This window comes from Podarcis muralis, chromosome 4 (genome assembly GCF_964188315.1).
Source record: "Podarcis muralis chromosome 4, rPodMur119.hap1.1, whole genome shotgun sequence".
NCBI classification, from domain to species: domain Eukaryota; kingdom Metazoa; phylum Chordata; class Lepidosauria; order Squamata; family Lacertidae; genus Podarcis; species Podarcis muralis.
This window is the reverse complement of record NC_135658.1, coordinates 20863627-20880652: the sequence shown is the minus strand read 5'-3', so window position 1 is coordinate 20880652 and position 17026 is coordinate 20863627. Positions and strand designations below refer to the sequence as shown.

Below are 17026 nucleotides of genomic sequence, written 5' to 3'. Positions count from 1 at the left end.
CCCCCCCCCAAACGATGTTACGAACATCGTAACCCTTGGGCTGAAATATGGTCTTCTGCTGACTTTGCTGGTTTCTGCTGATAACATCACTTGATATGAGGAAAGTTCTGAACATGGCACATATGTGCTGCTAGATGAGGATGGCGCCTGGAAAAAAATCTTAATTTTCTTTCCCTCTCCCCCCAATAAAATACCTTTATTTGTTGCAAAGTTGATTTCTGCCACCTGTGGAGAAAACATTGGCATAATGGCCAGAGTTTTACTTGTCCTTGGTCAAAGAGACCTTATCCAAAGACTTGCATGTGTGAATGTACTGCCGCCCCCTCACTACACACAGAAGCCAATGAGGTTGGGCTGGCTGATTGTACAATATAAAAATGGTGACTGCCAGCAAACAGTTAATAGAATTTGACAAACACGGATATGTAAAATTTGATTGCTTTTTTTTTTTAAAAAAGTATCAAACATCTAAGGATTCTGCATTAGCTGTAAAGACCTGGTACAAAATTCCTCGTGCCTCTGCATTACGATATGTTTAAATGTGGAAAAACCAAACAAGACACTGTAAGCGCAAAGTATATATTTATATCATGTAAAACAAAAAAGCAATGGGGAAAAAACGTATTACATAAAAGAAAATGTAACAGAATTTACTACGGTACCTAACAGAGGCATGCTCTATAAAGAAAATATAACATTCATAACTTTATATATATTTGCAAAAGTTGAGTTTCAGAGTTCTCTAATAGAAAACATTTTAAAATATGGAAGTTTTTCACCCTAAAGTGTCGTTTTAGACACACACACGCACACGCACACCTGCATCTTGTATAAAAAAATCCCACTATGATTGCAAGTGAAGTCGTTTTAATATGGATTCTCCAGATGTGCAAAAACTAAGTTACCGTTAATCACTCCAAAATTGTCTTTTCACCTTTTGCATTGCTTGAGTTCCAACACTGATTGGTACAATTTTTGATCCATATGATTTATAGAAACAGTACACATTCCAAAGAAGTTATGCTGTCAGACATACACAAGAATTCATAAGCTTCCATTGCAATCTGAACATAACTGTACTTTAAAAAAATCTCGAAGCTATAAAGTTAGGACAGTGATCTGTTTAAATATATACACCAATCAATACAAAATACTACTCATAACACTTTTCTTCCTTCCTTTCTCTTTCTTTCTTTCCTTTCTTTCTTTCTTTCTTTCTTTCTTTCTTTCTTTCTTTCTGCATTTCAATACACACACAAAAGTTAAGCCACTCTGTCAAGTGATCAATTCGAATAAAAATCTAGACTGGCTTGTTTTTCTTCTCCTGTTAACGGTACAAATAATCTCTAAGGCACATTTCCCATCAATTGAAGAGGCTTATAAGGTAACTTGCGTTAAGTACTACATAAACAGTTTAGTGTTAAGAGAAATTCAAGAATTCCCAGTTTTATGTCGGTACCTCTCCAGCAGTGCTACTCCAATACAGTATAAGCTGTGTAGTGTATGTACAGCAAGGAAAAAAAAATAATTAAAAAGTTCCAACCTTAAAGCTGTGACCAAGAAAAGCAAACAGAAACTGTTTCTGTGCACTTCTATGCAATACCCAGGATAGGAATTCAGCAATTTCTACTTGAGGCTCAAAACAGATATAAGTGGTCCTCCAATATCTGGATATAAATGAGCTCACCGAAAAGCAGGAACGCTCAATGTCCAACTTCTCTTCATTTATACAACTGCTAAAGTCCAATTATATTTTGTGACAGTTGGCCTTTTGAAAGGATCTTTGGAAAAATGTGGGGAGACTAGGAATAAAGGAATCCTCTTAATGGGAGTGTGATGTGTTCTTACGACTATGTCACAAGTAATGACTTAGGAGTTAACATGATGTTGCGGAAGGGAGCCATTGAGCCTCTTGGCCAAAGCTTTGCTTTTAGGTTTCATCCCACACGTCAGCTAGGGAGTGGGGTAAAATGAACCTAGGAGATATTGTTGACATTAAAACTTAACACGCAAAGTTTCAGCCTGAACGGTCTTTTGATGGCCAGGTTATAAACCCTTGAAAATAAGGACAGTGAATGAATGGGAATGTTGAAAGATCCAGATGGTACTAGCTGGTGCCAACGCATTACGGAAAAAACCAAAACTTCATAGCTTATACTGTAACATTGATTCATGCTCATTTTGTTCACTTAAAAATACTCTTTGGAAAACATCACAATTCCTACAATCAACTTCGAGGACAATCATTTCTGGTAAAAATAGTTCATGGTTTCAAGATGTACTCGGCTCCTCGACTTCAGTGCTAATCTCTACTACTAAAATACACTACTACTTGCTCACGTTACAATCTAACACATATCTTTACAATCTTCTATATGCACCATGGGCTTATTCGTCAGTATGCTTCTGAATGCACCTTAACTTTTAGTGTTCATGTTGCTAGCGTTGTAAACTCAAGATGACAGTGCAGGTGATATCATAAAACTAACTCTCAGTTTTTATCCATCAGGGACTTTAGAATCTCAAGCCACCAATTTCATCAACATTTTAAAAAGCTCTCTCAAAAATGGCAAGAGCTGTCCCATGATGAAGAACCATAGTATACTTTTTTTTTTGCTGTGTTTAAAACTCATGATATAAAAGCCATACAGGTTGGTCACTTTTAAGCGGTAGTCCTAAAAACATTTTGATGGATGTCAATTCCTCTGAAATTATTGGCGCGAATAAGCGTATTTAGGAATAGTGTTCAGTAGGAGTTCCAACTTTTAAAATTTGCTTTGAATTCTGGTACAGGCACAAAAGATAAGCCACCGGTCCTTTAGTCTAATAATACATTCAAAGCTATCTTTTAAAAAGTTATAAGCAAAACATAGAACTATAGATATTCACTGGCTATCTGGCTATACTAGTTAGGGTATAAAAAAAAGTCAACCATTTCAGACTTAAATAAGACTAGGTGAAGTCAGGAATTAGTTTTCATTATTTAAAAATATGAAACAAAAAAACCACAAAACTGAAAACAGTTAACTTCTTAACCTACTGCTATATATATATTTTTAAAAAGAAGGCCTAGAATTTGAAAAAAAAAGCTAAAATAAGAGGCAACAATCAAGATTCTAATGATTTTTTTGTGTAAAATGAATCAATTATGGTGCCATAAAATGTGAACAAGCTAATAAAGAGAACTTTTAAGTAGATAATGACGGGCTTAATCCAATAGAAAAATCACTGCTGTGCATATTTCATTCCTTTCAACGTTGATCAAGCAGCCATAGTGTCTGATGGACTGTGCCCAATAGTAAGATCTCGGCCTTCTTCTGATCCTTATCTCCAAATCCGTATTGACTTCTATTCCATCAGATACATCATTTTTGGCTTACTGGACCAGTAAGTCATGTGTTTTTTTGCAGCTTGCCACAGGCAAAAGAGCAAAACTCCAAGCAAAGCATAGCCAGCTACAAGAAGGGATGTGCAGAGTTGAATTCATAAAACATCTGCATTATTAGGTAAAAGGGCATACAAAACAGATAGCAGGACAAAAGGAATGGCAGTCATAATCCAAAACAGGGCCCTCGCCACTTCCCCATCCTTCCCTCTCTCCATTACGACCATGTGGAACAGTAGTTGCAACAGCAAAAAAAAAAGAGGATAAAACAAAACATCTAATTCTTCAGAGTCAACTGTGAAAGAGGTCAGCAGTAAAACAGCAGCGTTTGGACAAGGAGGAACAAAACATTGGATGAAAAAGAATCTGGAGTATTTTGTTCATTTACTTGTTTTCCTCTCTGATCATAAGCCAAGAAGCCGTTGCCGTACAGGCTTGTTTTCAACATCAGGTACGTGTCTTATCTCCTTAGATCCTTCCAAGATTTCAAACTCCATCTCCCTGAGGCCCCTATAACCAGGTAAGAAAACTTTCTTTATCTAGCTTGGTGGCTGCCAATACGGATTCCATGTCATTAAGGATGTCGGAACTCAAAGCCTCCTGTAGGCTTGGCATCAGTTCCTCTCCTTCTATATTCATTGCATCTCCTTCCAGCGTCCCAAGGTCCACGTTTGTCCCCGGAATGGCTTCAAGGTAATCTGGAAAGCGGTTCTGGTGGGAGGGTATGTTGCTTTGGTTGATAGTGTCACCTGGATGCAGAACAAATGCAAAACAGGAACATCACATTCACCAAAAGAGATCATCTAACGGCATATGAGCTGGAGAAATTTGAGGACTTGGTCCCTACACGGAAGCCAGCGAGCTGCATCACATCTCCAAAGACTCTTGACTGACCTGTTCTCTTCATTAACCTTTGCACTCAACATATGGGCAACATAGGTTTTAAGAAGAAAAAACAACAACCTCCAGTGGCCAGACCTGGAGAAAAGGTAGTGGTGGACAACCTTTCTGGAAAGCAGCTTGTAAGAAAAGATTAAAATACAAGACAGCATGCAAATCCAGTACATAAGTGTGTGCCACCCGCCCCTAATTTGTTGTGATTTTGCCGCTAGTCTACAGCGGTATGTGTGAGTCTGCCGCAGCCAGGCCATGGGCCTCTGTGGACAAATGCTACACATCCCTGCTGTCTTGTAGCACCATGGAGCAGGCCATCTGCACACCTGGCAGCAAATGCATAGGACAGGTATTTCCCACAGGGATGGTGGGAACCACTCTATGAGTAACGGACTCATATTCACAATTCAATCAAAGATTTGCATCAACCTTAATATTAAATTATATATGATGCATTGTTTAAAAAATATTTTAAAAATATTTAGGCAAACAAACAAAAGCTAGAAGCAAGATTACCTACTGTAAACCTCCAGCAAAGGGTCAACCCACCTCCTCCTAGGCAACTGTTTCCCTTATTAAACTGCTCTTATCATTAAAAACCTTTACATGTTCAACCGAAGCCCACCCTCCTGTAACTTCAACCCATTGGATCTTGTCCCCTGGAGCAGGACATAAGCTACCAAAATTGAAAAAAATCTCAAGATTTCTATTAAAAGGAAAGGATGCAAACCTGTATCCATTTCATCGACACTGTTGAGGAAGTCATCTGGAGTTCTGGGGACGCTGTAACTGCTCATGCTAAGGCCACTGTCTGTGCTCTCATCTCTCGAGTGGTAAGTTCCACTGTAAAGGGGAAATCATCTTAGTTTTAACCAAGAACACTGAAGCACTCATTACCCCGAAGCATAAAGGCAAGTTTAATTCTGTTCTCATGTTTTTTTTAAAAAGAGATTACAAAAAACGGAAAAGAAAATTCTTTGGCTTCTCGATTCTGCGCGGAATATTCAATCCTGCAACAACAACAAAAGCACATGCATCCATGAGGCAAGTCTCCCTTCAGTAGAAGTACGGACTTGGCAAAGAACTCTTAACTTCTGGCTCCGTCTAAACTCAAATCCCCCCGGTTTACTATCCCTAGTACTTCAAGACTCCCATAAAAGTGCCTGGCTTAAAACCGTTTACCAAAAACTTCACTCTTGTGGCCTATCCCCACAACACCCACTCATTATGGGCCCTACTAAAGCAAACAGTATAATTGGTCAACGTCTAAAAGATATCGAGCATCAGAACAACCTGGCCACTATAAGGAAATTCTGCCCTTGGTTTTCCACCTCTCCATTTTGATTCTCTAGCCCCATATCTGCACAAACTTATTATCCCAAAATACAGACGTGCTTTTACACTTGCAAGACTGGATTTTTTGCCATCTGCGGTACTTGAGGGTTGATTCCAAAAGATCCCGCCTGAGAAATGCCTTTGCCCCTGTGGAGATGGTAGCACCGAAACAGCGGCACACGTCCTCCTGTCTTGTACTCTTTACAAAGACCTGAGGAACAAGATCATCACCCCACTCATACTAACCATCCCAGGGCACTCAACCAGTGCCACAATGTCCTTTCTTCTATTAGATCAAAATGAGCAGATAACAACAAAGGTTGCTAGGTTCATAGCAGGGACAATCAGAATAAGGGCCACTAACTGACTGCTGATTCAGGACTTTAAATTGTGCTCTTATATCAAATTTCCTTTTCTGCGTATACTGTAATGTTTTACTGTTGCTATGCAAATAAAGTTTTATCTATCTATCACATGCATCCATGCTTAAAGCAAACACCAAAAAGGACCCGGCATTTTTTGGAACAATTTGTTCAGGCTGTTCAAGTGAAATATCCAGCCCCAAGTTTTTTTGCTATTGTTGTAGATACAGTTTGGTCAAGGTATGGTACCTGTGATGATGGGGAGAGGCAGGTTTGGGATGTGGATTTCATAACTGGTTAGAGATTGTGAACCAAAAAGAGAGGTGTGGGGTAGAAGGGGGGTTCCCTGAGAAGGGAAATGAGGCTGGTAATTAGTGTGGAGACACAGATCTCTTCCTGGGATCCTTAGGATATGCCAGCACTTTATGTATTTCCGTAAAAAATAACTGATATTTCACATATTCCAGACCTAAGTAGCTCCCCCTCCAATTAAAAAAAAAAGGTTCCCAAATGTGTGTGTGTAACACATTTAAGACACGCGGGACACAGATTTGAAGTAACAAAAAGCCAGGTCCCTGCACCAGACTCTCAGAACGCTCAGGCTTCGGGATGCTGTGGCAGAAGGAAAATGAGACCAAGTCAATGTGGCTTGGGAGTTATTTAACAAAGTGATTATACTAGTGCAAGGACTTTAGGCTCCCCTTCCCTCTCATCTCCCATTCTTCCCCTAAATCTGTTCTGGGTTCCTCCCGCTTTCTGGTGCAGATTCGTGGAGGTGCACGGGGAAGATAGACGGGAACTTCTGTTGCGTGTCCAAAAGTCCTTGCGCTGGCGGAAGCATTTGGTCAGATGCCAGCCGAGAAGTGGGCAATGTGCTTACTTTTGCTACGTAGAGGGGATGGAGCCAGTCTGCTGGGATCACCCCCTCCCACAGGACCCTTAATGACGTATTGTGAGGCTGCCGCAACTCAGTGTAGCCCCACCTACAGTGATGGAATGTGACAAGCTGCCCAAAAGCCAAGCGGGAGAAGGAAGCAGTCAGAGAAAAGCATGCCATTCCCTCCTACATCCCCCAACTCTCAAATCCTTGCTTAGAGCCACCTGACAAGAAAGAGGGAGAGAAAGGAAGGAAGGAAGGAAGGAAGGAAGGAAGGAAGGAAGGAGGTGGCAGAGAGAGAGAAAAGGGAAGACTCAACATCTTTTCGTAGGAAAAAAAGGTCTTCTATCCCTGAACTAAATAATGCAAAAATGGCTTGTAGACCTTTCAACACACACATGAAATGTTATAAGCTACAATATCCACATTTATGCTCTGGAGTTATTGACCATAGCAGGAGTACATTGTAAGATAGACCAGCGACAGAAAGTCTGCATATTCAGTCGTAATGAATATAATCTGCACATCCTGTGTGTGGGAAGGAAGATTAAGGCAACAATTTACACTGTCCTGGCATCTGGTACTGCCAACGTCCTATAGTCAATTAAATCGATTAGGCTGTTGAGATACCAGGAAGTGCTACTGAAATATATGCAAATGTGGTTATGACTGAGAAAACTTAAATCAGGCCTCTGAATGTGTAAGACGTTTAAGACGCCAGGAGAAAACTTATATACATATATCCCCAGTTTTTCTGAGCTCCTCAAATCTATATATTTACCGTTTTCAAGCATATCTTTGCAACAATGAGGGCTAGGAACGTTTCTTTAAAATTAGATGCAGAAAACAGTTCACAAGGATCTATCCGAACAGGCTTCACAAATGAATGCCCAAAAAAACCCCTGTTAGCCTGTAACCTCTGCAACTTGATATGTAAAAACCTTATCACTGTTTCCTCTGTAAATGCTACAAAGGATAAAAATAGAACTAGGGCTGCTGCAGAAACTCCTTAAAGTGAGCCCAACGTTAGATCTCATTGCTAAACTTTTGAAAAGCTTTTCTGAGTCAGTAATTCTAAACGGCTGTTCATCAATTGACTTGCGCCGGGGCAAACATGTTATGACTTTGAAGACGAACCCTTCCTACAAGTCTGAACAGTTGACTTCCTCCCGCAGGAGACAGCTTTTAATCCTCAACTTAAAAAACAAAGCAAAACAAAACAAAATCTGGACTTTCCATTTAAGGGAAGATTCATTTACAGCTGTGGTTCTTGGAAAAGACAGATGTTCCAAACAGACGATTACATGCACCAAACAGAATCTTCTCTCTCTCTCTCTTTTTTGCAAAGCAAAACCACCAGTTGTAGTTACAGCTACTAACCTGTTAAGAAAAGGATCCGAACTATTTGTGGTCATTGTTCTCAGTTCTTGAGACATTCCAGGAGAGGACACTGGATTCTGCGGAACTCCATCCTGTTCCATGCTGGGAAGCTGACTGCGAAGAGCCAATTCCTGCCGACCAAGTTGTAGCTGCGTTAGTATATTCTGTGTACAAAGTTCAAAATCCATCGGCACCACTAAAGAACAGGCAAGAACAGGCATCCACACTACGCACAACCAGAAGGGTGCCCATTTCACCTTTGTTTCACATTGTCCCAGCACACATTTTAATGCAAATCCTGCAATAACAATAACAATTATGATTTTATTAATTATATGCCGCCCATCTGACTGGGTTGCCCCAGCCACTCTGGGCATGCCTATGTAAGAGTACAAATGCAATTCCTCACTCTAGTCTAGAATTCTGCATCTCGTCTCAGAGCTGCATTTGCAAAATGGTTCAGAGCTACACATACATATTCCAAGTAAATCTGATACAAATTGCCAAGGGAAGGCAAGGAAGGTGCTCCTGAGATGGAACTGTGGAGTCAACAGGTTCGAACGACACAAAATAGGGTTTAGCAGTGGAGGCAGAGATTCATTGTGATTTATTCACTTCTAGGAAGTGCATGTCTGCCTATTTAGCCAATGGCAGGCACGCAGGCTGCGGCACTAGCAAAACCCTTTCCCTTAAAGAGGAGATATTTCCAGGGGGGCTCTGAGTAATTTTTTCTCTGAAAAACATTTGATACACCATGTAAGTTTGAGAACCTCTGCCCTAGCTACTCATTGAACTACTATGTTATAGGCGCCTGGAAGTTAAAATTGCTGGAGTTCTGGTTTAATAATTCCCACTTGAAACAAACATGGAAAATTTCAAGAGCAGCAGCAGTAGCCAATGTGATGCTCTTCAGATGTTGCTCTGTGATTTTCTAACACCAATTCCTAATGTGTACAATATCCTCTGTTTTTAATATTTTCGGGGAGGGGGTGAACCTTAGGCAGCGGTACTCATTATTCTGGGAGTAACTGAACTCAATGGGGCTTACTTCTGAGTAGACATATATAGGATTGCACTGCTGGGAAATGTATGATACATTTTTATTTCAATACAGTACTTCAGAAGCATATTGGAAAGGTTCAGATTTTTGTCCTTGTTTCAAAAATATATACTATTCTATATATAAAAAGTAACATCTGAAAAAAAATATCTGGCTGAAAACTATTTTTATTTCATTGCTTTAAAAAAAAAACAAAAACCTATGTCAAACTTTTCTAACGGCCCTTGGGAAAGAAAGAGACTTAACACTCATTCTTAGTACAAAATTCTAATTTTGGATATTGAAAAATGAGCCAAAACAATCCCTCAACCCCTTAGAGAAGCTACTCTAAAAATGAGGTTAGCTTCTTGAAAACTATCCAGTTGGTCTCTTAAAGGCATTTAGTTGTGTGTTTTTCTCTCTCTAAAGAGTCAGAAGGTCTACATAACTTCACTGCTAGTCCCTAAATGTGAAATCCTTAGCTTGGTTTTAAAAAAGAAGGGGTATCAAGCGTCTTCTAAACATTTCCTTCACTCAAAATTTCATTATCTGGCATTCCACAGTTCTGGCTTCTTGTACCTTCATTAATAGATGCTACAAAAATCTGCACAAATGTCACAAGTAAAACACTTCACAGGATCAAATCCCCATGCTTCACTCAAGCTCAGCCATTAAATAAGCAAGTGTTTGGCAGTGGGCAATGCTAAAGCCCCATCTGAGCCACACCAGGAACCAAATTAGAACTCTGGGAAAAAATCTACCCCAACAGCGAAGAAGTGAGCCTTCAAAATATGACTTGCAGTTTGTTTTTGGGGTAGCTGACAAATCCAATTCAACCCCCCCCCTTTAATATTTGCTTTAAAGAGTGGAATGTATTGCATATATAACAACTGCTATTTTTTAAAGTACCTATCTTAGTAATTAATATGTGCGATCCCACTAAACTACTGTACTGTATCTTCTTCAGTTTGTCGGCGTCTAATTTCACTCAGTTTTTCCAGCTCAACTTAATCAAAGGTTTTTCTATAGCCACTTCTGCATAGAAAGAAGGTAGGCGAAGTCAAATTTCCAAATAATGTGTCTGAAAGATTTTGGCTGCTGGAACTTTTGCTAAAAGGGTTCTCTATTACAGTAACTCTGGATTCTTTAATGGTGCCGTTGTATATAAACGGACAAATCATTTACGGCCCAGCCAAAGACCAGGATTAACCATTCCCAAAATAGTTTTCCAATATTGGTTGTGCTTTTCACATGCTCCACCACAGGTGGAGAGGAAAAATCACATCGAGCAGCCTGACGTTTCCAGCATCAGAAAACTGGTATGATGCAGCCTATTAAGTTTTGATAGCATCAGATACCATCTATATAACACTTTTATATTTACCGGTTACTTCTATCGTAGTGAAGGAGACATTCTATTCAAAGCATTTATGGCAATGAACACATAATTTATATCATTCCCATAAATGCTCTGGAATCACAATTCTTAAATCTTTGCACCACTGGATATTAAAAATTACTGCTCATGTTTGCAAATTCATCAACATACTTTCTAGGACTTAAGCAGGCTCCTTACATTTCCACTCCTAGTAATTTTTCACAATGGGACACTGGACACAACCCATAGTGATTTTTGCAGGAGGTGATCTCAAAAGCTGGCAGGAACCTCTTATATGGTTCTATTGCCATATTCCCTGCAGGAACAAGGATGCAAAAACCAAATGCAAAACGTTTTTCTATCAGCATATAGCAACATATAAATTCTCACCATCAAGACAAATAACAGGTGATATTAGATGGGCTTTAACAATAAGCTGTCTTCGCAAACCTTAATAAAAACATCATCAACAACAATTTCCCTTGCTTATCCTTCACCATAGGGTCCCAGGGCGAGTTACAAAAACAACATAGAAATGCAAGTTTAAAATCAGTTAAAACAATTTACAACCAGAAGGAGAGGTCCTAAAATCTCTGTTGTCATAGACCAGGATCAAGTCATGCATCTTAGAATCATGCAACAAAAGCTGTACAATGAAGTTGCCAGACGTACCTTTGAGGGGAGAGATCTTGTGGGCTTCTACAGAGAATGCCCTTCCCTGGGCTACCAACCCCTCTACTTCGAGGGAACTCAGCAGAAGAGGCGGTCTTTCAAATATTTGGGGGCTATGTCTTTAGGCTTTGCAACACTAATTAATTTGAGGACGTTGAATTGGACCCAGAAACAAACTGGCAAACTATTATAGATGTTTTGAAACAAGTTATAATAATAATAACAACAATAATTTATTATTTATACCCTGCCCATCTGGCTGGGTTTCCCCAGCCACTCTGGGTGGCTTCCAACAAAATATCAAAAATACAATAAAACAACGGACATTAAAAACTCCCCTAAACAGTTATGTAAGTTCTAAATGGAGTCCGAGCTCATAATCTCGAATTTTGGATCAGTTGAAATTTCCGAGTCATTGTCCTGGGCAGCCTCAAAGAGAGTGTGCTGCAACAATCCGATGTTGGAAGTTGCCATTGCATGGAATACTGTGGCCAAGTCACCTCTGTCCAAAGACAACCTAGCTAGTGAACCAGCTGTAGATGGAAACAGGCACTCCCAACTAGTGACAATGTTCGAATGATACAAGTACTTTCATGCTAGTAGGAACCTATTCCTTCAAGGGGAGCGCAACCCTATCCAGAACAAGCAGTCTACCCAACCTTTCAGACTCAAGAACATGAAAAACATAACAACCTCCTCCTTATCAAGATTCAGATTCAATCTGCCCTATTCAATAATTATCCAACAGGTGTGCAAGGAAGGGAGCTTTTCCTCCCAAAGAAATAGCCTTTGCAGAGGGGGGAAAGTGCTGAAAGCCTACTTCTCAACAGGAAGTGATCTAGATTCCACCTTGGCTGAAGGACTGGCCAAATGCGTGTTCTAGAGAAGTTTATGCTCTATTTTGTCAAAGGAATCATGAGATCACACAACAGAATAAAGCAATTGCATATGGAATTGCTTTGCAGCTATGTTTATCACGGCATACAGAACGCTAACCAATTCTATAAATAAGCCAACTGTAGGTATGTATCAAACTTTATTTTACTTTTTATGTGTCTGAATGCCGCAAGGAATACAGTTGCCAAAAATGAATGGAATCTTCCAAATTACTTTCAGGAGAACTGCAGAAGACTCTCATTTCCCATAGAATTGGATTATTTAAATTTGATCCAAAATAAATCCATCCCACTAATGGCCCTAAATCTTTTTAATGCTTTTTTTCCTAAGCCAGGCATCCCAAAACTCGGCCCTCCAGATGTTTTGGGACTACAACTCCCATCATCTCTAGCTAACAGGACCAGTGGTCAGGGATGATGGGAACTGTAGTCCCAAAACATCTGGAGGGCCGGGTTTGGGGGTGCCTGTTCTAAGCAGTGGCCCCTCTCTCATACTGGTGGCCTATTTGCCCTGAAGCCAGCTGAACAGAGTTTCAGGGTTTGTCTGCATTTGAACACTAGCAGATTATTTCAGAGGACTGAGGTTCAATAAATGAGGCCCAGATTCTACAGGATCATGTTATAGCCACACCCTTTTCCAGCATCACTGGGCTAGTTCTCAAGTCTTAAGACAACAAACCAGTGATTGGCTAGTGCTAAAAAAAACTGCTCATACCAATAGTCTACTCACATGGCCAGTAAAAGCACTTTTCATTTGAAAGAAGCTCTGACCTCACAAGCCAGTTTGCAGCTTCCATGTTTACACACTGCTCATGCCAGGTAGTTTAGCACATGTCAGCCACGGGCATTTTGCTAAAGTTGCCTTTCTCTGAATCTTCATCCATGCAGACAGAATGCTAACAACTTCTCGCAAAACTACAATCAGTTGCGAAGTCCTAAGACTTTCTCCTGAAACAAAGAGGGCGACCCACTTCGGTGTCATGGTGCAAATACTTCACAGATGCTGAGTATTTCCACTTAAACACACAGCGGCTCCCTTGAAGCCCAATTTTTCATTCAAACAAAAAAAGTGCTCCTGGCTTTTGAAAATATTTTTAATAAATCAAGTGTTTCAGATTTAAACACGAGGGACTGAACATAACTTATGCACAGGAAAATAAAAGAACACTGCAAAAGCTAAAGAATCCCACAACAGTATCAGTTGCTGAGCTCTCTTGATTTCATCATACCACATGTATTCAAAACCCTAGACACGTTTCCGCTATGTTTTAATTTACTCTGTATCACACACCTTACCTGTTCCATTGTAATTTGTTACTGGCATGTTTCCTGTTTTCCATCACAAGAGAATCAATAAAAAACACATATATGTGAAAAATTAATAGCCACAATAGCTACAACAATTAGGGTGGATTTGCTTTTCCAGTGAAAGCCAACCAAACTCGGAGCTGGTGCAGAATCTTGACTTAGCCATAGCACCAAATTATGATTATGCTTTGAGGAGCTGAGTGCTCCTTCACGTCCCCCCTCCTGGCAAACACATAATTCAAGCATTTCGAAAAATGCCAACCTATGGTTTGCCTCAAGCCAGGCCCGGAGCACGGAGTCACCACACACGAGCAAAGGAAGCGTGAGGCTTCTCAAAAGATTGCACACATACCACCAAATTATGGTTTGGCAGCACATGAGAACAATATGAAGCTTGCTTGCCCATGAAAATAGCTGCTTATGTGAATGGACTAACATGGCAGGAGGGGATTCATGAAACAGTGCAGCTTCTCTTGAGCAGTTAGAAAATACATTGCCTGCAAATAATTGCTCACACAAGTGATCTGTTTTTCCAGGCACAGGAGGAGGAATAACAATCTACCAGGAGTCTTTCTGTAGCTATACTATTCACATGAATGGACCATTCACATGAAACAGGCCGTAGTTAACTTCTGCCCATTTCACAATGTATACATGCTTGTGTCAGTCATCATCCTGCTTTGAAGCTAGCTACATAGGACTCACTTTCTCCCTGGGGAAAAAAGAGAGAAGAGAGCCTTGTTTATTTTTCTGAAGCACTACCTGTACGTAGAAGCCATTTCTCTCTCTCTCTCTCTCTCTCTCTCTCTCTCTCTCTCTCTCTCCAGAAAATAACTTCTTAGTGTTAGATTGCATCAAGCAACTCCTTCATCAGTTCTGAACAGCCTAAAAACTGCTCAGCAACCCGGAATGAATAGTATGTGCTTCTGAGGTCTGGCAAAGGCTTTGAGCCACATTGGGAGAAGATGGAACACCATGACATCTGACTCATAATCACTCACTCACACACTTATTAAAGCTTTATTTTTATTATTTCGCCGGGAAACTGAACACAGAAGGGCTCAGTTTTGAACTGAAGTCCTGAGTGAACACACAACCTCACTATTCACAACACCACATGCAATATATGCAAACACATTGGGTGGAATATGGATAGACTTCAGGTCTGGGCTTTGGCGCATTCGCTCCAGGTCCATGGTTTTAGTAACAAGTAAAATTTGCCTAGTCTGCCAGGCCCACAGCCAGATGCAGGCAAGCAAACAGCATTTCAATAAAAAGGTTGTCAGAAAGAAGTCCAAATACTTTTAAGATAGACGTCTAGCCAGACTGGTTTTTACAAATTCAAATTCCTCATTTCAACTAACCTTGGTTAAAAGCATCAGCTACTTGCCAACAGGACAGACAAAAGGGAATTCCTTTTTCACACAGCATATTAGATTGTGAGTGGCTGTGTGTTACGATGATTTTGCTATGAGAGGCAGTTGGTGGGGAATGTGACCAAAATACTACTATTGCACTTATGTGCTTCTTGTGGGCTTCCCACAGGCTCCCAAATCGCCACACTAGGAACAGAATGCATGGCTAGACGGGCCTTTGAATTCATCCCAGAACGGCTGTCACCTTTCATTTGAAGCACATTATTATAGGGCAGGTGATGGTGTCAATGTCCTTTAGTCCAAGAGCTAAGCTACATATTATGCAAATTGATGTGGTGGAGTCCTTCCCGGATTGTACTACTTTATAGACTGCAGGTAGGATATCGTATTTTACAGCTTTAAAGGAGCTGCCTCCGAATTGCCCATCACATCCAAACTGGCCAACTGGTTTATTCTTAGGAGTACATATCAAGATATGAAAAAAGGATCAGATAGAGTCTGTTGCTGATCTGCATCCCCAGCAATAAACGTATTTTAGACCATATACTTTCTTAATAGCGGTGTGAATTTAACACAACTGATATATAATCTTTCTGTATTCCATTAATTCCATTGTTTTTCTTGATAGCTATTTTCAGTGATATGGAATACAGTGGTACCTCGCAAGACAAATGCCTTGCAAGACGGAAAACTCGCAAGACGAAAGGGTTTTTGGTTTTTTGAGTTGCTTCGCAAGACGATTTTCCCTATGGGCTTGCTTCGCAAGACGGAAACGTCCTGCAAGTTGTTTCTTAAAACCGTTAATACAGTTGCGACTTGACTTCGAGGAGCAACTCATAGCACATGGTGTGGTAGCCTTTTTTGAGGTTTTTGAAGACTTTGGTGATTTTTGAAGCTTTTCCAAAACTTTTCCGAAACCGTGCCTCGCAAGATGAAAAAATCGCAAGACGAAAAAACTCGCAGAACGAATTAATTTCGTCTTGCGAGGCACCACTGTAGCCTGTTTTACACACATTATTATTATTCTCCCCCCACCCAAAAGAACCATCCTCTTAAAGGCACATTTTAGCCATTTTGTTTCAAGGCTCAGTAGCAAGCACAAAAGGCTGCAAGCAAGGCAGCATGCAAGTGTAATAGTATGATAGTAAGCCCTGCTTAGATCCTGATCGCTGCATCACCTTGCTTGTATAGACTGACAAAACACGGGCTAAAATGCAATCCCACTGATGATGTACAATCCAGGACAGACTAGCACAGATTAGGAGAATGCATAATGGTCCGCAGCTAATACATTTGGATTCCTCTCAATCCATTGCATGTTACAAGCATTTTAATACGGTAGGCTGTAAAAAAAAGGGGGGTGAGGCTTATATTGGAGATAACTTGAGAGCTACTAAGGTAAGCAGGCCAAGCAACTGCAAGTAGAGCACAAAATCTTCAGGTCACTAACCAAACTGATGTCTGGGGGGGGGGGGGGAGAGAGAATCCCCCTCCTTCACAGAGTGTGGCAAGGAGTGAGTTTACTTTCACTGTAAAAACAACCACCACTCTACATGACTTCCACTTTAAGATTTGATTCTGTGTGCTGCAACCCAGATTCTATCCCAGGTGAATATTTTCACTGGGGTGCAAAACTTGACTTCACTCTTCTAGCTGTGGCAGCCCTCAGAGTAAATGTGTCCCAAGCCTACACCAGCCCATTTCCATTCATTTGAGGTCAATGTGCACGAGCCCAATAGCTTAAAAACGGAAAACATTTTATTTCTGCAAATTAATGGCATACATTAACGTGGGAGGGGAAGTGAATCACCGATTTTATAACACTAGGCAAGGACAGGCACCATCAAAACAGGCTGATGCAGAAACTTAAAGGAAAAGAGAGAGGCGGTGCTCTGTTTCAACGTTTTAAAGAATCAGCATTGGGTTATTTTGCTCATCTGCTTGCCCTAAGGTAGGATATTTTACTTACCTAAGCATTCAGCAGACACCTGCCAGCTCAGCCTGTTTTTTCTTTAAACTTTCAAGGAAAGGTGCTTCCTACAACTTACCTGGGCAATTAATTTTGTTGCCACCCCCACCCAGCTTCTGTTTGAACCTTTAAAAAATCTATCCCCCTACAGTTTC

General features: G+C 40.5%; 1 protein-coding gene across 9 annotated transcripts in view; it reads right to left on the bottom strand.

Moving 5' to 3' along the window:
* Positions 1 to 565: 565 nt before the first annotated feature.
* YAP1 (Yes1 associated transcriptional regulator) overlaps positions 566 to 17026 on the bottom strand; it is a 79661-nt gene continuing 63200 nt past the window's right edge. For 8 of the 9 annotated variants that reach the window (XM_028726143.2, XM_028726148.2, XM_028726145.2 and 5 more), the window contains 3 exons: positions 8234 to 8364; positions 5010 to 5122; positions 566 to 4134 (listed from right to left, as the gene is read on the bottom strand). In XM_028726143.2, coding sequence (XP_028581976.1) covers positions 3896 to 4134; positions 5010 to 5122; positions 8234 to 8364 — 483 coding nt within the window. In that variant the 3' untranslated portion in view covers positions 566 to 3895. Of the gene's footprint in view, positions 4135 to 5009; positions 5123 to 8233; positions 8398 to 17026 lie in introns of all 9 variants that reach the window. The other variant, XM_077927015.1, reaches the window with a different exon arrangement.